At 42.1% G+C, this 14469-nt stretch overlaps 1 protein-coding gene across 4 annotated transcripts in view; it reads left to right on the top strand.

Moving 5' to 3' along the window:
- The first annotated feature begins 6679 nt into the window (after window positions 1-6679).
- cdc42bpab (CDC42 binding protein kinase alpha (DMPK-like) b) overlaps window positions 6680-14469 on the top strand; it is a 73792-nt gene continuing 66002 nt past the window's right edge. For 3 of the 4 annotated variants that reach the window (XM_023430076.2, XM_023430075.2, XM_023430074.2), the window contains exon 1: window positions 6680-7877. In XM_023430076.2, coding sequence (XP_023285844.1) covers window positions 7700-7877 — 178 coding nt within the window. In that variant the 5' untranslated portion in view covers window positions 6680-7699. The remainder of the gene's footprint in view (window positions 7878-14469) is intronic. The other variant, XM_023430077.2, reaches the window with a different exon arrangement.

Here is a 14469-nt window from a genome sequence, read left to right as displayed (position 1 = left end):
GAGTAAAAAAAAACACAGTAGCACAAGTCACCCCGAGATAGACAGTGTCCCACGGAAACCTCCCCGGCCCCTTATATTGCAGCGGCCCTCCCAGTCGTTCGCACTTTGTCGATGGGGGCAGGGACCCTTATCAGAACAAAGGTGCGACAATACAGCCCCATCCTAAACAGGATATCTAAGTGGCCATACTTCAAACAGCAACAATTAGACTCGAGTGCCATCCGTATTGTGGAGGTGTAATTTCACCATAGTTCCACTAAAACTATGCTTGATGTCGGTGGCCTGTGTTCCATTTGATGCCAGTGAGCATCAGAAATCTGCTTCTTAATGGTGTAAATAAATCAGATGATTTAGATTCATGTTGATCTGGGAAAAATCAGACAATCAAATCAGGGTTTTCTTGATGCATTTTATGTATTTATAGACTTGTTATATATCAAAGCTAAAATAGGTGTCATGATGGTTGAAATCCTTTTTCAGAGGCTTTTCTGCGCAAAAAATAATAACATTTGGGGGGAAAACAGTAAATAGTTGGATTTTTTTGACAGGAGAAGTGTCAGATTTTAAATATTTCATATCACCATTTCAAAAACCCACATTTGTCCAACCCTGTTCTCCAATAAATCAGACAGTAACTGAAAAGTGATGACACTGATGTGATTTAGGAGCAGTCAAATTAGTCTTTATTTCATTTAATTGAATAAATCACAGTCTCTCGTTTGTCTTGACACTTTTATTTCTTTAGAATTAGAATATTTTCCTCCTCAGTCGGTTCCGATCGTGTTCTCTGCCGCTACACATGTGCCCCAGACAGACATCTCTTGACCCTGTGAACCTGAAGTGCCCTTCTCCTCAGTAGCACCCTTGTCTACACACACCCCACACTCTGATGTGTACATTCCTCTGGACGATGTCAGGCCGGGGCAGTCTGGCAACAGTCTGTCACACAGCGGCCTTATTTCTGCCCAGTGGCTGGAGAACAGTCTTGTCCAGCAAAGGTAGAGGATCAGCACTAAAACCAGCACGCCATCCATCCAGTCTGTTCACTGTGGTACAAGTGTATGAACAGGGGGTCGAAGAGGAAGTGGCGCAGAGCCTAGATGGGGGGGGGGGAGAGAGCAGAGGATTAGATGTTTATTCCGAGACCCTGTCACCCATTCTTGGCCCTCTCCAGCAGATTAAAATTATTAGCCAAACAGACAGTTAATCCGAGGGCCGGGGGGGCTGGCGTGGATGTGGATTGGGGCAGGCTCTTCACAGGTTGGTGATTATCTGATTCCATTGCGAGGATTTGCCTTGCCTTTTTTGTCACACAAACATTAGAAGAGGGGTGCTCTCACTGGCTGCACAGAAGGCCCTGCCTGTGGTTGTGTATTGGCCTGTGTTTGCTTAGAGATGTCAGACAGACTGAAGGGACACACAGGAAGAGCAAATGACAGATGACTGCCAGACCTGCTCGCTCCAGCCACTGCCTGCAGCTCACAAACAGGACAAATTATTAATTAGTGCTGGAGACCTGAGACCACACCGTCACACAGTCTTTGTACAGTACAACATCACAGAATGTAATACTGAAATATTTCTCACTACGACACAAATATATTCAAATGATCTAGTTATATGTGTGCCAAGGTAGTTATGTGTACACATGTAAGTTAAGACACTTCACTACTTTATTATATTTTTGAATATATCATGCTGTTTCTTTACCTTTAAACATGTTTAATTACTGTTTTTTTGCATCTACAAATTATTCCTTTTCCATGTTTTTTGCAACTATATATGAATTATTCACTAAATTAATACATTTGCAACGGCACAAGGAAATTTCAAGACTCTTTTGTGAATATGAAGCATAATCATTCATCTTATATGTAATTCTTTTATTTTTTTTATTTTTTTTACATTTTTAATTTATGGTTATTATATTTTGCATTGCATATTTTCAAATGTTTAATCTATTCTTACAAAATTATTGATGGAAAATTAAATCATAATATACTATAATTAATTTTATTCATTTTTTGTTTTAATTAGTTGATATGATGGAGACAGTACTCATTAATTAAACACTAACAAACTGAGAAAATACTGTAAATGAGTTAGCCTTATTTTCATCTTTTGTCTCCAGCAAGATGTTAAAAAATGGCTCTTATATCTAATATATATAACATAGTAAATAAAACAAGTAAACATTTATCATTAATAAATAATGCTACATTCTCACACTCGTGAGAACCAGAATTCAGTTTTTCCAAGTTTGACAAATGGAACCCCTTTTTTTAAAAAAGATCATTCCAGCTGCATCAACTCCTCAACTCAGACTCGTCTTCAAAGGTAACGCTAACCCCAACATCCACACCGGTCTATCAGCTTGTCTGATGTCAGAACCATCAGTGCAGACATGTAAATTCAAAGCACATCTATTGTCCAGTCCAGCCAGAGGCCTGTTCTCCAGATCCTGAAATACATAGGCCTGTGCTGTCCTCCTTCCCTCACATTACAACCCCTAATTCGGGAAATTAAGATGCCTTTTGTGTGATATTTCTCAGTCTTTCTTCCCTCCCATTGCCAATCAAAGCCAAGATGCCTAGTTCAAAGCCACATCTGATGCTCCTAGGTGCCATTTCTTTTCAATCAAAGGCCAACAAGCGCTCCCACAATCAACAACACAGGTGTTAATTAACATCCAAGACATTTGCATTCAAAAGCCGTCCAATTTATGGGTCATTCCCTTCCATTTGTGAAACATGAAATCCCCTTTGCTTGGAAAAACTGCTGTTTGTATAGAGACCAACTTCAAATGCTTAAAGGAGACAAATATTCCCGAGGAAGAAGAGCTGGTGTGTTGTTGCTGTGTTTTCCATGAGGTTTGCACATCATATCACAGCATCTCATTACAGACGTCTCCCTGGGAACGAGGCGGAGCTGCTGCCTGCTCCAGAAAGTCAATATTGAACTTGTGTTGGTGGCCACTGTAAATTCCTCATTATGCACATGGCTGTATTGTCAGCGACTTCCTGATCTACTATTGCCTGCTTTAGCTTAACATCAAATATTTGGGGGAATGAGCCGCTCTACTTTGCACCTTAATGGCCCGTATAAGCCTTTTTTTCTTTCTTTTTTTTGTGCTGGCCTGTAAACGTCAAAGATACAGAGAGAGTCTGGATCAAATCCATCGAGGCTGCCTGCCAATAATCATTGATCAGTCTGTCAGAAAGGGAAAGCGCTAGACCTGTGCAAGGACAACACAATTATTGCTCAATGGCCTCCACATGTAGACAAAGTACAGGACAGTCTAATTGCATTTCACACAGCTAATGACAGGCCAATCAGCGCAGACACAAGAGGGTTTAATCCCAGCAGCGTAGACTTAACCAAATAGGATCAGACATGATTAGATAGGACTAACAATAAATATTTTGATCAACCAATTAATCGACAGGGGAGGGTGGATAAACATGATTATATGAATGAAATCCCAAAATAACAGGGAACAAACAGCTTTAAACGACCTCGTGGGCCATGATGTGTGATCATTCTTGTGACTGAGAAAGTAGTAAATGGGTGAAATATATATGTACATCACACACACACACACACACACACACACACACACACACACACACACACACACACACACACATACGTACACAGATGGGTGGGAAATTAAAGGAAAGAGGAAGAGTGGTGTTCATCCCTCCGGTAGAGTTCACAGACTTGTAGAGTCATTGGAAACGAGACACCTTATGTTGGTTTCTCCTTTAATTTGTCACCTGTTTGTATTTATTGAATTAATACAAGATAGCTGTGGTGACCTACAAAAACATCCAACTTTAGACAGCTGTGGGAAGGTCTTTTGTACACCAGAGGGCGCTATGGTAATGTTATTCAAGCTGTGAAAGGTTTTAAAGGGATGATCCACCCTAAAAACAGAATTTACACCATTATACTGCGTTAAACAGAGGATGTATTCCTAAACCAGAAACCACTGTCAGGACTTGCTGACTGTGCTGGATACATCTACTGAGATTAACAATTTGACTGATTCATTTCGCTACTGCATCTTTATTTCCTTTATTATTTCATCTGGTCTATAGTATCTTTTGTCTGTTTGTATTTCATTTTATTTATTTATTTATTTATTTTATTTATATTATTTCCTTTTTATCGTGTTTTTTAATGCATTTCTTCACATAGTTTAAAATACGTAGAAATACTAGAACTTTGAAAGACATAAAGAAACACAGTTTATATTTATATATATTATGAGATCTTATGTTTAATATGTGTTTTGTAAGGCTTTCCATTGTCAGTCAAAAAGGTTGTTATATCCCAGTAAAATCAACACTGTTGCTGTAGATAACATGTTGTGTTGATGTTCCCTAACACACAAACTTTATGCCCTTTTTGATTTTATGTTGGTTAACCTGAAATAGTTTTTATAATCTGTCACAATTGCCAATTGAGTAGGAATAAAAACAAATACAACAACAATAAAAGCAACATATTCAGAAATGAAAACATTGCTGCTCAACATCTCTCTACCTCTGATAAGGTGACCTGGTTGTGCAGTGCCGCACACGGGACAGAGTCATAAATGTTGTGAAATAGGGAAAGAGCAAAGACACTTTCTCATCTTTACGGGTGTTATTATGTTGTTATGTACTGTTGCTCATGCACTTTTACACATAGGATATTTCCATATTTCCAAACCAAAGTAATCAATCATCTCACAGTGGTTACACATTGTAGAATATATAAAGTCATGTCTGGCTGGTTCTGATAAACACTCATTCCAAGACAGTATGCTTCAAATTACATCTTGGTCAGCATCATAATCTATTTTATTGGATACATCTTGCATGGTAAGTAGTTCTGTGTGTTCTCATTTCATCACAGTGTGTCTTTGTGCCTTTCTTCTTCCTGGCATGGAAAAGGACTGCAGCAAGAACTCATTTGAATATTTTCTGAAATATACAAGTATTTTATTTTATGTTGGTCTGTGCTGGTGTGCGCTACACAGACACAGACACACAAGGTTTCAGTCTCTGGCTTAAGATTCAGCTGCTATGAAGGCTGTTAATCATTAACAGATGTACTTTGAGCAGTGATAGGAGTCGTGCTTCAAAAGGACAGGACATTTCCAAACCAGAGATGATAATGAGTTCAAAGTTACACATTGTGAAAGTGCACAAAAGCCCCACACATAAGTCTTTTATATGACATTGAATAGCTCTCGAATAGAGCTGGATTATACTGTCACATATCACTTCTGACATAATACTTTTATAAAGAGGTATGTGATGACATGCAATGTTTTCATACAATATAATGTTAGATAGCGATGTGAACTAAAAATGCAGATGCAACGTTGTTCATTTCACTCAGCAGAGCAGACAAAAACTATAATAGCTTGATTCATTGAGGACTGTCTTTGTGACTCAGCTACTGTACGGATCTGTGTTTCATTCTGATATACAGACCCGCGCATATAGAAAGTCTGACTCACTCTTTCTGCGGGAACTCAGCAGACCTCAGAGTCATCAGTATATCCTGCTCTAGCCTACAGGCTGGTCTATAGTTAGTTTGCTCTTAGCTTCAAGCCTCTCTCAGGCGTGAGAACAGTCACAGAGGCAGAACAAGCTTGACACACTTAGATGTTGTTTTAGAGTTTCAGAGTTGCTATTTCTGATGTTGTCTGTAAAGACATGATGCAATTTAGTGGATGCAGTCAGCCATCAGTCTAGACATGTGGGCATGCAGTACTATTATTATACAAATAAACGAGTTTCATGAGTCAGTTGTAGCCAATATACCATAACCTGACACAAAATCTCAGAATTTGCAAGTTTATGCATTTGCTTCAGTGCAAGGCACATGCAAACAAGTCAAGGTTGTGTGAATGTGGCCCACTGCAACAGCTACCAGCTCCCAGCACAGGTTATATTGACGCACACCGCTCTGTTCTATATCCAGTGTTTCGCAGCCAGTTAAAGGGACAGCAGTCATTGTTATTCCAGTCTGGAGAAAATGTGTCCTCTCCGCACCACGCCACCAGCAGACCGACAGACAGCCCGCAGTTTCCATTCACAATATTGACAGCCCCCACCACCACCACCATCACCACACGCCCCCACCTCCCTCCGCACAGCAGATGCTGTGACGGGCGCCATGATGATGATCTGGGATTTTGCCTGCAGCAGCAACCGGAGATGCTGTAACGCTCGAAGATTGGCCGCAAGCTGTGAAGGAGTCGACGGATTCAAAGTGAATCACAGCAAAGATGGCGGATGTGAAGATTCCGAGGAGTGCGCATGCGTGAAAGTTGGAAAATATCCACAATTTCTCCTAACAATGCCACGCGATGCGTCGTCGAAACGTATCGTGTTGCAGCTAAGACATTTTCGTTGGGTGAAAAGGAGGTAAAGGATCTGATGAAGGTTCGTAACTTGTTTTTTTTGAATGTATACAAGCGGCGTCGCGAGCTAAGCGTCCATTTCTAACTCATTCATATTTTACGACCGAGCCCTACTTCCCACAATCCAGCGCTACGTTACGGATAGAGCTGTCTACTTGCTTGTCTTTCCTGTCTAAAGTTTCTGGCAGCAAGCTGCTGGTAGCTTGACTGTGCAGACACGGCAAGAAGCGACCGACCGGCGGCGGAGGCAGGCAACGCAAAGGAAAGGACAGGGGGAATTTAGGCTGTGTCCCGTATTTGGACTAAGCAAGACTAGACTACAGCTTTCCTTTTGACATGAAGCGAGCTCCTCTGTAACCTTCAACAAGGACCCGAATTTTTAACGGCTAACTTACGGGCTGTTGGAACTCTCGAACTAACCGTCGTTTTGAACTGTGAAGAAACTAAAGAGACATTTGGTTTCTGGGCGAAGAATGGGATTTAAAGAACATATCTGCCAGCTCTGAGTTGTGAAAACAAGGGGATATTTTCCATTTGGATGAAAAAATAACCATATCGTCGAAAGGGGCCGAATTCGGTTAAGCTGTGTTAACACTGTGCATATTATATATGATCTCCTGGGAAAAGGGGGGCAATGATGGCATTTAGGAACGGAGAAAAGTAGCGTTAACGTTAGCGCTCTGGCTAGCTAAATAGCTAACCTAGCAGGCTGCTAACTAAGCCTGTGTCGCCCTTCCATTCCTGGAGCAGAGGAGGGGCGCTGGGGCTTTGTAGCATTGCAGATCTGCCTTGCATTTTTGGGTTGCTGCAAGAATGGAGAATCCCATAGATCTGCCACAACAACTCAGGGGGATCTGTTGAACCGCATCGACTCGGTTATTTTCCATTTTCCACACAGAGGACACCAGAAAGTTCCATCAAACGTTGGGGATTTCATCAAAATCTGCCGGCCCGGGGCAGCCAGGGTCTGTAATTGTGACTACTTCTTTTCTTATGCACCCTCTGGGGATAGGTATTATAAAATGGGGAAGTGCTACACGTCTTATCCACCTCCTAGATACTGGATCTCGAGAGGGCGATCATGAATAGGTCGGTTTTAACGTGGAATTAGCTCCGGCTTGCCCTCTATTCAAAGTTTTAATATTTTCGAGACATATTCAAGGTGAGAAAACTTCTTTACAGGCCCCTCTGCGCTAACTAACAGGCCGAGGAGGTGTTTGCTAACCCCCCTCTCACCTCCTCCATCATCATTACTTCAAAAACCAACAAGCCGGAATAATGTCGGGAGAGGTGCGTTTGAAGAAGCTGGAGAAGCTTATCCTGGACGGGCCAGCTCAGTCCAATGGCCAGTGCCTGAGTGTGGAAACGCTGCTGGATATCCTGGTTTGCCTCTACGATGAGTGCAATAACTCCCCGCTCAGGAGAGAGAAAAACATCCTGGAGTTTTTGGACTGGGGTAAGCAAGCTTATTTTTTTATTTCCTCTTGTTTGGCCTGTGCATTCAGCCTCCCTGTCGTTTTTGGTAAGATGATAGGCTAATAATGTTGGTGGTGCAGTGGCCCTCCCTTCCCCATCACATTCCTTTTATAGTAGTAGTGGGGCTCTGTTGGCCTGCTCTCTTCTCACTCAAACCCTCCCTAAAACTAAAAGCAAGGCCACTTTATTCCTGTGTAATCAAATGTTTTATGTGTTTTGGAAAAGCATGTTACATGGCACCATGCTGGGCTTACAAGAACAACAAAAAAAGACATGTCAAAAACAGATAAGTTGTAAAAAAAAAAAAAAAAAAGAAAGAAAAAAAAAAGGTGGCACCAAGTTGACAATAAGAAGGAGAAACCAAATATGCAGAGACAAACTATAGCGAGGAAGATCTTAAGCAGACCCACTTAAAGTTTTGATATGTATCCAGGAAAGATCTCATAAAGATGTCCTAACCTCCGGGCCACTGTTTATTCTTATGAAAATGCATTCTTACATAAAGTAGATGCCTTTCTGTCATTGCACCAACACACTTCAGTTCAGCGTAGTTTTCACAGCTACTTTGCATGTCAGTTTCTTTTCCTTTTTTGTGGGTGTATAGGTGAAAGCTTGTTGATAACCTGTGTGGCTGCATATATCAGATAGATCATGTTGTAAAGTAAAACGGTGGTGTTTTGTTACCATCTGCTGCACACAGATCAGTTGTGCAAATGTTTTCACTGTTTTCAAATGTTTGATTAGTTTATAATGAGGAGCGGAGTTTGGGTTTAGAGTTTTGTAACTTTTCCACTCCCCTGCTTAAAGCAAGGTTAGAAAAAACAACACACAGGAGACAGGAGGACCACACACACACACACAAACAACTCAATCATTTGTGCAAAAGGATTGTGTGTGCGTGTGTGTGTGTGACATCGGGGGTTTGGTTTGTGCATGAAGCAGGAATGTGAACAACTCACCTTTTTTATCTGGCGCAGAGGCCCAGCTAGCTGCCGGAGCATGCCTGGCTGGCCCAGTTGTCCTTTAAAGCCCTGAAAGAAACAGCACTTTGAGGCAGAGCAGGAGCAAATCATTGCCCTGGATCAAGACAAATTAATAATACAGCAGGCAGTATGAAAAAAAAGAGTATGGAAAGAAAGTGCAGTTTTGCATATTTGCTTGCTTTTTTTTCTTTCTTTTTTCGCAGAAACATCTACAGTGTTAAACAGGCCGCAGTTTGGCTCATTATACAGTGGCAGTGTCAAAGACAGACAGGATGGCAGTTAAATCATTCAAATGGTGGTAGATTCTGGCTGTGGCTGCTAAGTTGGTCAACTCCAACAGTCACCATCTGGACAACCAATCCTGTACTAAAAATGGAGCTGTACTGGCTGGTAAACTACTGAAAGTGGCTGGATTTGGTGATTTTTGTGTGGGGATAAAGAGGGACTTTCCTCTCTGTCCAAAGTCTTTCCCAACTGTGTTTATTCATTACACATGTATTGTTTCCTTTAGAGCACTCTATTTTTACCCCAGTTGCCAGTCCAAGGCTGATCTGCTGCAGAAAACCTGCCCGTGCAGCTGGCCCTGCAACAATGCCTGTGTGCCCTGGCCTTAAAGGAGAGGTGCCCTGTGCTTGGGTGCCAAGTGGTGACTTCATCCTGACATTTTCCTGTGTTGACACTAGAAACTATCAGACCTAGGTTGACCAGACACAACATGCGGATGCGTCCAAGTTATCATAGTTTTGTCGAGGTCCCATGTTGCTGCTTTATGGTTTTGTACTCCAGAGGGAATTGTGTGAGAATCCTCCAGCTTCTACTATTGATATCTATTAATTTAACTGAGTTGCAGAGTTTGTATCCAGAAGTCAATAAAAGTGAAGTTATGAAAACAAAATTAACTATCTTCTATCAGGTAGCCCTCATATAAGAGTCCTTAGAGAGCCTTTGCTTATGTCAGTTGGTATCTTCTTCAAAAAGATTTAAAAATAAAAAGGCTTTTAAAATTCAATTTGAGTATTCCATTCATTGGGTGATACAGGACCAAATGGGCAACCAGCATAAGACTCCCCAAGCGTCTTGCATCAGGGCTAAGTGGGTTGAATTGAAGGTCGACTTATTGAGTGATTCACATCGTGATGATGTGCCACAGACGAGTGTTTTGGGATAAGGCATTTTACGTGCTTCATCAGTAGTCACAAACAAACACTGAATCACAGACTGCTGGATGTGGTAGCAGACAACACTGCAGAGTAGATTCCCATCTTATGCGAAGGGATGAAATGACTTGCTTTGGCGTGGTTTTAGCATTGTGATAACGCTCGTCCACAAGATAGTAGACAACACTTTTGTGGTGCAGCCACCAACCAAAATATGGTATAATAGAAGTCAAGTCTTGTCTTGTCCTCTTTTTTTGGAGTGTCACCACTCCCATGTTTTCTTTTTCTTGGCAGCGTACCCAGCCAGAGGGTCAAATGAAAAGAAGCACACCTGTTACACATGCAGTACCCTTTGTAGTAGTTGGACAATTACAAGCTAAATATTAGCTGAAGAAGTGATATACTGCCAATATGGCCCTGTATTTATACTTACCACCAGAGCCAGGGAGTGCACATGACCAACTGTATCCTATAAGAAACAGATTGGATCAGACAGATTGCGTTAACACATACTCAAAACACAGTTTAATCCTACATACAGAAAAATGGTTCAAGATGGGCCTCATGAAACCTAAGACCTCTCCGACTTGAGAGTGATCTGCCTTTGTCAGCCACTCAGAGGATCAGAGGATACCTCTGCAACGCCAGTATGATCCGAGAAAAAAAGACACATCATCGTACTTCAGTCACTGGGTCTGTGCACCTTTTTGATACAGCGGCACAGCTGTGACAAAGGTGCGGCGATGTTCGAGAAACGAGAACGTATATGAGCCAGAGAAGAAGACAAACATTTGTATTGGGTCTGCTTTTCTTCTTGTTTGGTGACCTCATTTCAGCTGAAATAGAGACCCCTACATGACCTGCAGACACGGGGGAAATGAACACGGGAAAGTACGCTGTATCCTGACTCCTCACATATACCACAACACTTACCATGTCTACCATTATCACTAACTCAGGCCTGCTTTGGTATTTATTCTCTTACAACCTGGCCTGGGAGGCCTGCCAACCTATGCCAAAATCGTACTTATTTGTCATTTAATGTTTTAGTGTTTTCAGTTTCTTCTGATACAACACACTCATTTCTCATAGACATCCTGTTTTCTCATCACTTCCTGATTTTTTTGTCCTAATCTCCCTCCCTGTTTTGGGAAATGGATTGCGGGGCAGCTGAATGAAAACGGGCAGCCATGCCAGCCCACACTTGGCAAACATGGGGGAGGCAGCCTGACTTTGTCTCAATCCAGACTCAGTGTTAGCCCGCAGTGGCCAGCTGTTCAGCTGCAGCTGATGTGTGCTCCACCCTGCAAGGCTTTCATTGGCAGCATGCCTCACACACTACTCACAGTGGAGGCGCACACACAATCACACAGACACACATACTAGCACACACACTTATTATTGTGGTTTTGCCCAACGAGGCTATCTCTCACTGCACAGACTGGAGTCCCTCCCTGTTATTACCATTATTGAACAGACCAGAAAAACTGTCATTACACTTATAAGAATTTGAGTTTTGTTTGAGAATTTTTGGGTCACGTGGTCTTAAATTCTGCTCAGAGGCCAATCCACCCCATCAAAAACAAGCAGCCCTGTATGCAAGGCTATCTCTTCAAACCTCTGGCCTCATATACTTTGTCCACAGCACCACTGCAGTAATAAACATGTGTGTAGACTGGTTTAAGCTAATGGATTGCTAGCTACCTTGCCAATTGTGTTGTAGCAGTAAGGAGAACTGCAGCAACATCAGTAATGCTGTACAGTGTGCCTGGTTCAGGTAGAGAGAGATCAGGCAGGAAATGTTCTCTAGTGCTTCTATTTTTGACAGCCTATGGTGGATAATAAAAGAGAGTGGAGAGTTGATTGTGAAGCTGTGTTTTGGTCCTGATCAGGACTGGGTGCTTTTGGATTATAATAAATCCATGAAGAAACTGAAGTCACCAAAAGAGCTGCTGATAATAACAGGACTGTGATGTTAAGATAAATGCTAGTCGTCAAATTTTGAAAGGGAAAATCTCAAATCTCATTGCTGGGAAAATATTGTTGGTATCACAGGTAGTTTGGATAAGTAAGCTGTATCATTAATATCATTATTAGTATCAGACCCTAAAATCCTGTGTGGCCTGGAATCTCTCCGGACATCCTTGTTACCCCTCTAGTTGCTCTAGCGTTTCCTGGCTGGCTGTCTGGTGGTTACGGTGGGCATAGAGAACAGGAAGGAACCACAAGGACTCTCAGTGAGCTAGTCCAGGCCCAATGGGTTCATGATGTCATACAAGGAAGTGGGACAGCTGTATCGCATTGTGTCATTGTCTACTCTGCGGCTCACTCGTTCATAACATTTTGGTGTTGTTGAGAAGACTCAAGGTCACCAGCATGTTTATTTCCTTGCTGGTGGATTCCCTGTACACAAGCTCACAACAGCAGATCTGTCACACACGCACACGCACACGTACACGCACACACACACACACACACACACACACACACACACACACACACACACACACACACACACACACACACACACACACACAAGCTTTTTCTATTGTCCTGAGTGCACTCACAAACAATCAGACATAGCAGAGGGGCCCATGTAGATGCTCTCCTCTCCTGGTGTCCGCTGCTTCACACCCGAGTTTAGTATCCCAAAGGGAGCAGTCCAGCAGCCACTTACATTTTATTATGCTCTTTTTGCACTCCACATTTCATTTACTCTTAGCCTAAATTAACCCTGCAGCATGCCAAACAAACCTGCCAGAAGAAGAAAATTAAGGTAGATCATTTATTTACATAGACGTTTAAAGAACCTGATTTAATTGCTCTAACGTTAGCAAAGATTTGTGAGACTGGTGCCAATAGTTATGAGCAGCATGTGTTTCAAACATAATACAGTTGTCCATGATTTCATAAAACACACTGTTTGAATAGTAGACTTCATGACGCAGTTTAGTGTTCTACTTCCATAAAGTTGGGACACTTGTGAGAAGCAGATTAAACACAGAATGGTTGAAACCTGTTCTGCAGAGTCCAGTATATCTTTACAGGCCCTGCTATAGGTCAAGCCCCCATATCACTGGATCCTACAATTCCCCTAATGCAAATCAAATCATTAGTGTCTTTCATGAGGCTCTCCCTGACCAGCTTTCAAATTCCACATCTCGGTTTATAACGCCAGTTTTCTGTTAAAAGATTCAGCCTCCAAGCTCCAGTCCAGATAACCCTAATGACATCATCAGGGTTATTTTCTCAGACTGGAAAGCGCCCTACATGGCCACAGAAGACATTAAACAACAATTTCCACAGGCTGAGCAGTACTGCCTATGATGAATACACTGACCTTGGTGGAGCCTGCCTTTAAAACATCAAACAGCTGTTAGATAACAGCAGTTGACTGTCTGAGATGATTAGTCGCCTATATTAGGTATAGCATAATTGACAAGAAATTGACTGTTTTTTTCATGACATTTAAGATCTAGGCCAGTGAGGTATGGATCCAGTTCTACAGCTACAGCTAGCTATGAAGGCATAGCTGGAGTCTATGTTGAGGATTACCTGGACCTGTGCTAGGGTAACACACATGAAACTGTGCATAGCATTTTAAGCATTAGATTATTCACAGGTGGCCTTTAAAAACACTTAGTCAATCTGTCTGGGAGCTTTTGTGGGCAGAGAAATGCCTGCTGCTAATTGTGATGTGTCATCAGAAAGTGGCAGGGGAAGGGTTGGCTTCCTTTCTCCGTCTCCCAGAGGAGAAACTGCAGCGCAGGTCATTAGCCAGCCTCCCAGGACCCTCGGGATCTGACTGCAAATGGCCTCTACTCCCCCCTTCCCTTTTCTCTCTTTTCTTTACCTTCACTTCTTGTTATCCTCCCATCTCGTTTCCTTTCTTCTTTTCTTTTTCTGCATAATTTTCCCCCTGCATTGTTGTTTGGTTGGGTTTGGCTGACCTCTCTGCTGAGCTGTCTGTCCATCACTTCAGACAGTGTTTACAGATCAAATGAAAGTGAAGCTGCTCAGTTGGCTGCGTTTAGCTCATTATAATATTTCTTTTCCCACTGCAGCTTTTCAAAATAAGTCCATCTCTGTTGGATGGATCTGTTTTAGCATGAAGCACACGCCATGTACTTGCATAAGCACAAGTTATGTCATTTCTGCCTCGTTAGGAATGACTCGTATAGATACAGATGATGGTGTACAAAATATAACTACAACCTCAACCATCTCTCTCAATGAGTTTGATTTCTGGGAAATTACAAGAGTCGTTAGTGCAGTTTCAGTCATTTGTAAGTGTGTTATTCCGCTCATGCTGAAGGAAAAATGTTGGTCTGCTCTCCTTGTAATGACTCTTCAGCTCTGAGGAGCAATTGGCAAGTCTTCCTCTTCTGTCTGTCAGCTAAGTCTACACCAGTGACAGACACACACACACACA

This window comes from Seriola lalandi, unplaced genomic scaffold (genome assembly GCF_002814215.2).
Source record: "Seriola lalandi dorsalis isolate HSWRI2012SDOR001 ecotype SW California unplaced genomic scaffold, Sedor1 jcf7180002054901, whole genome shotgun sequence".
Lineage (NCBI taxonomy): Eukaryota > Metazoa > Chordata > Actinopteri > Carangiformes > Carangidae > Seriola > Seriola lalandi.
Note: the sequence above shows the minus strand (reverse complement) of the source record. Positions and strands in the feature narration are given on the sequence as shown.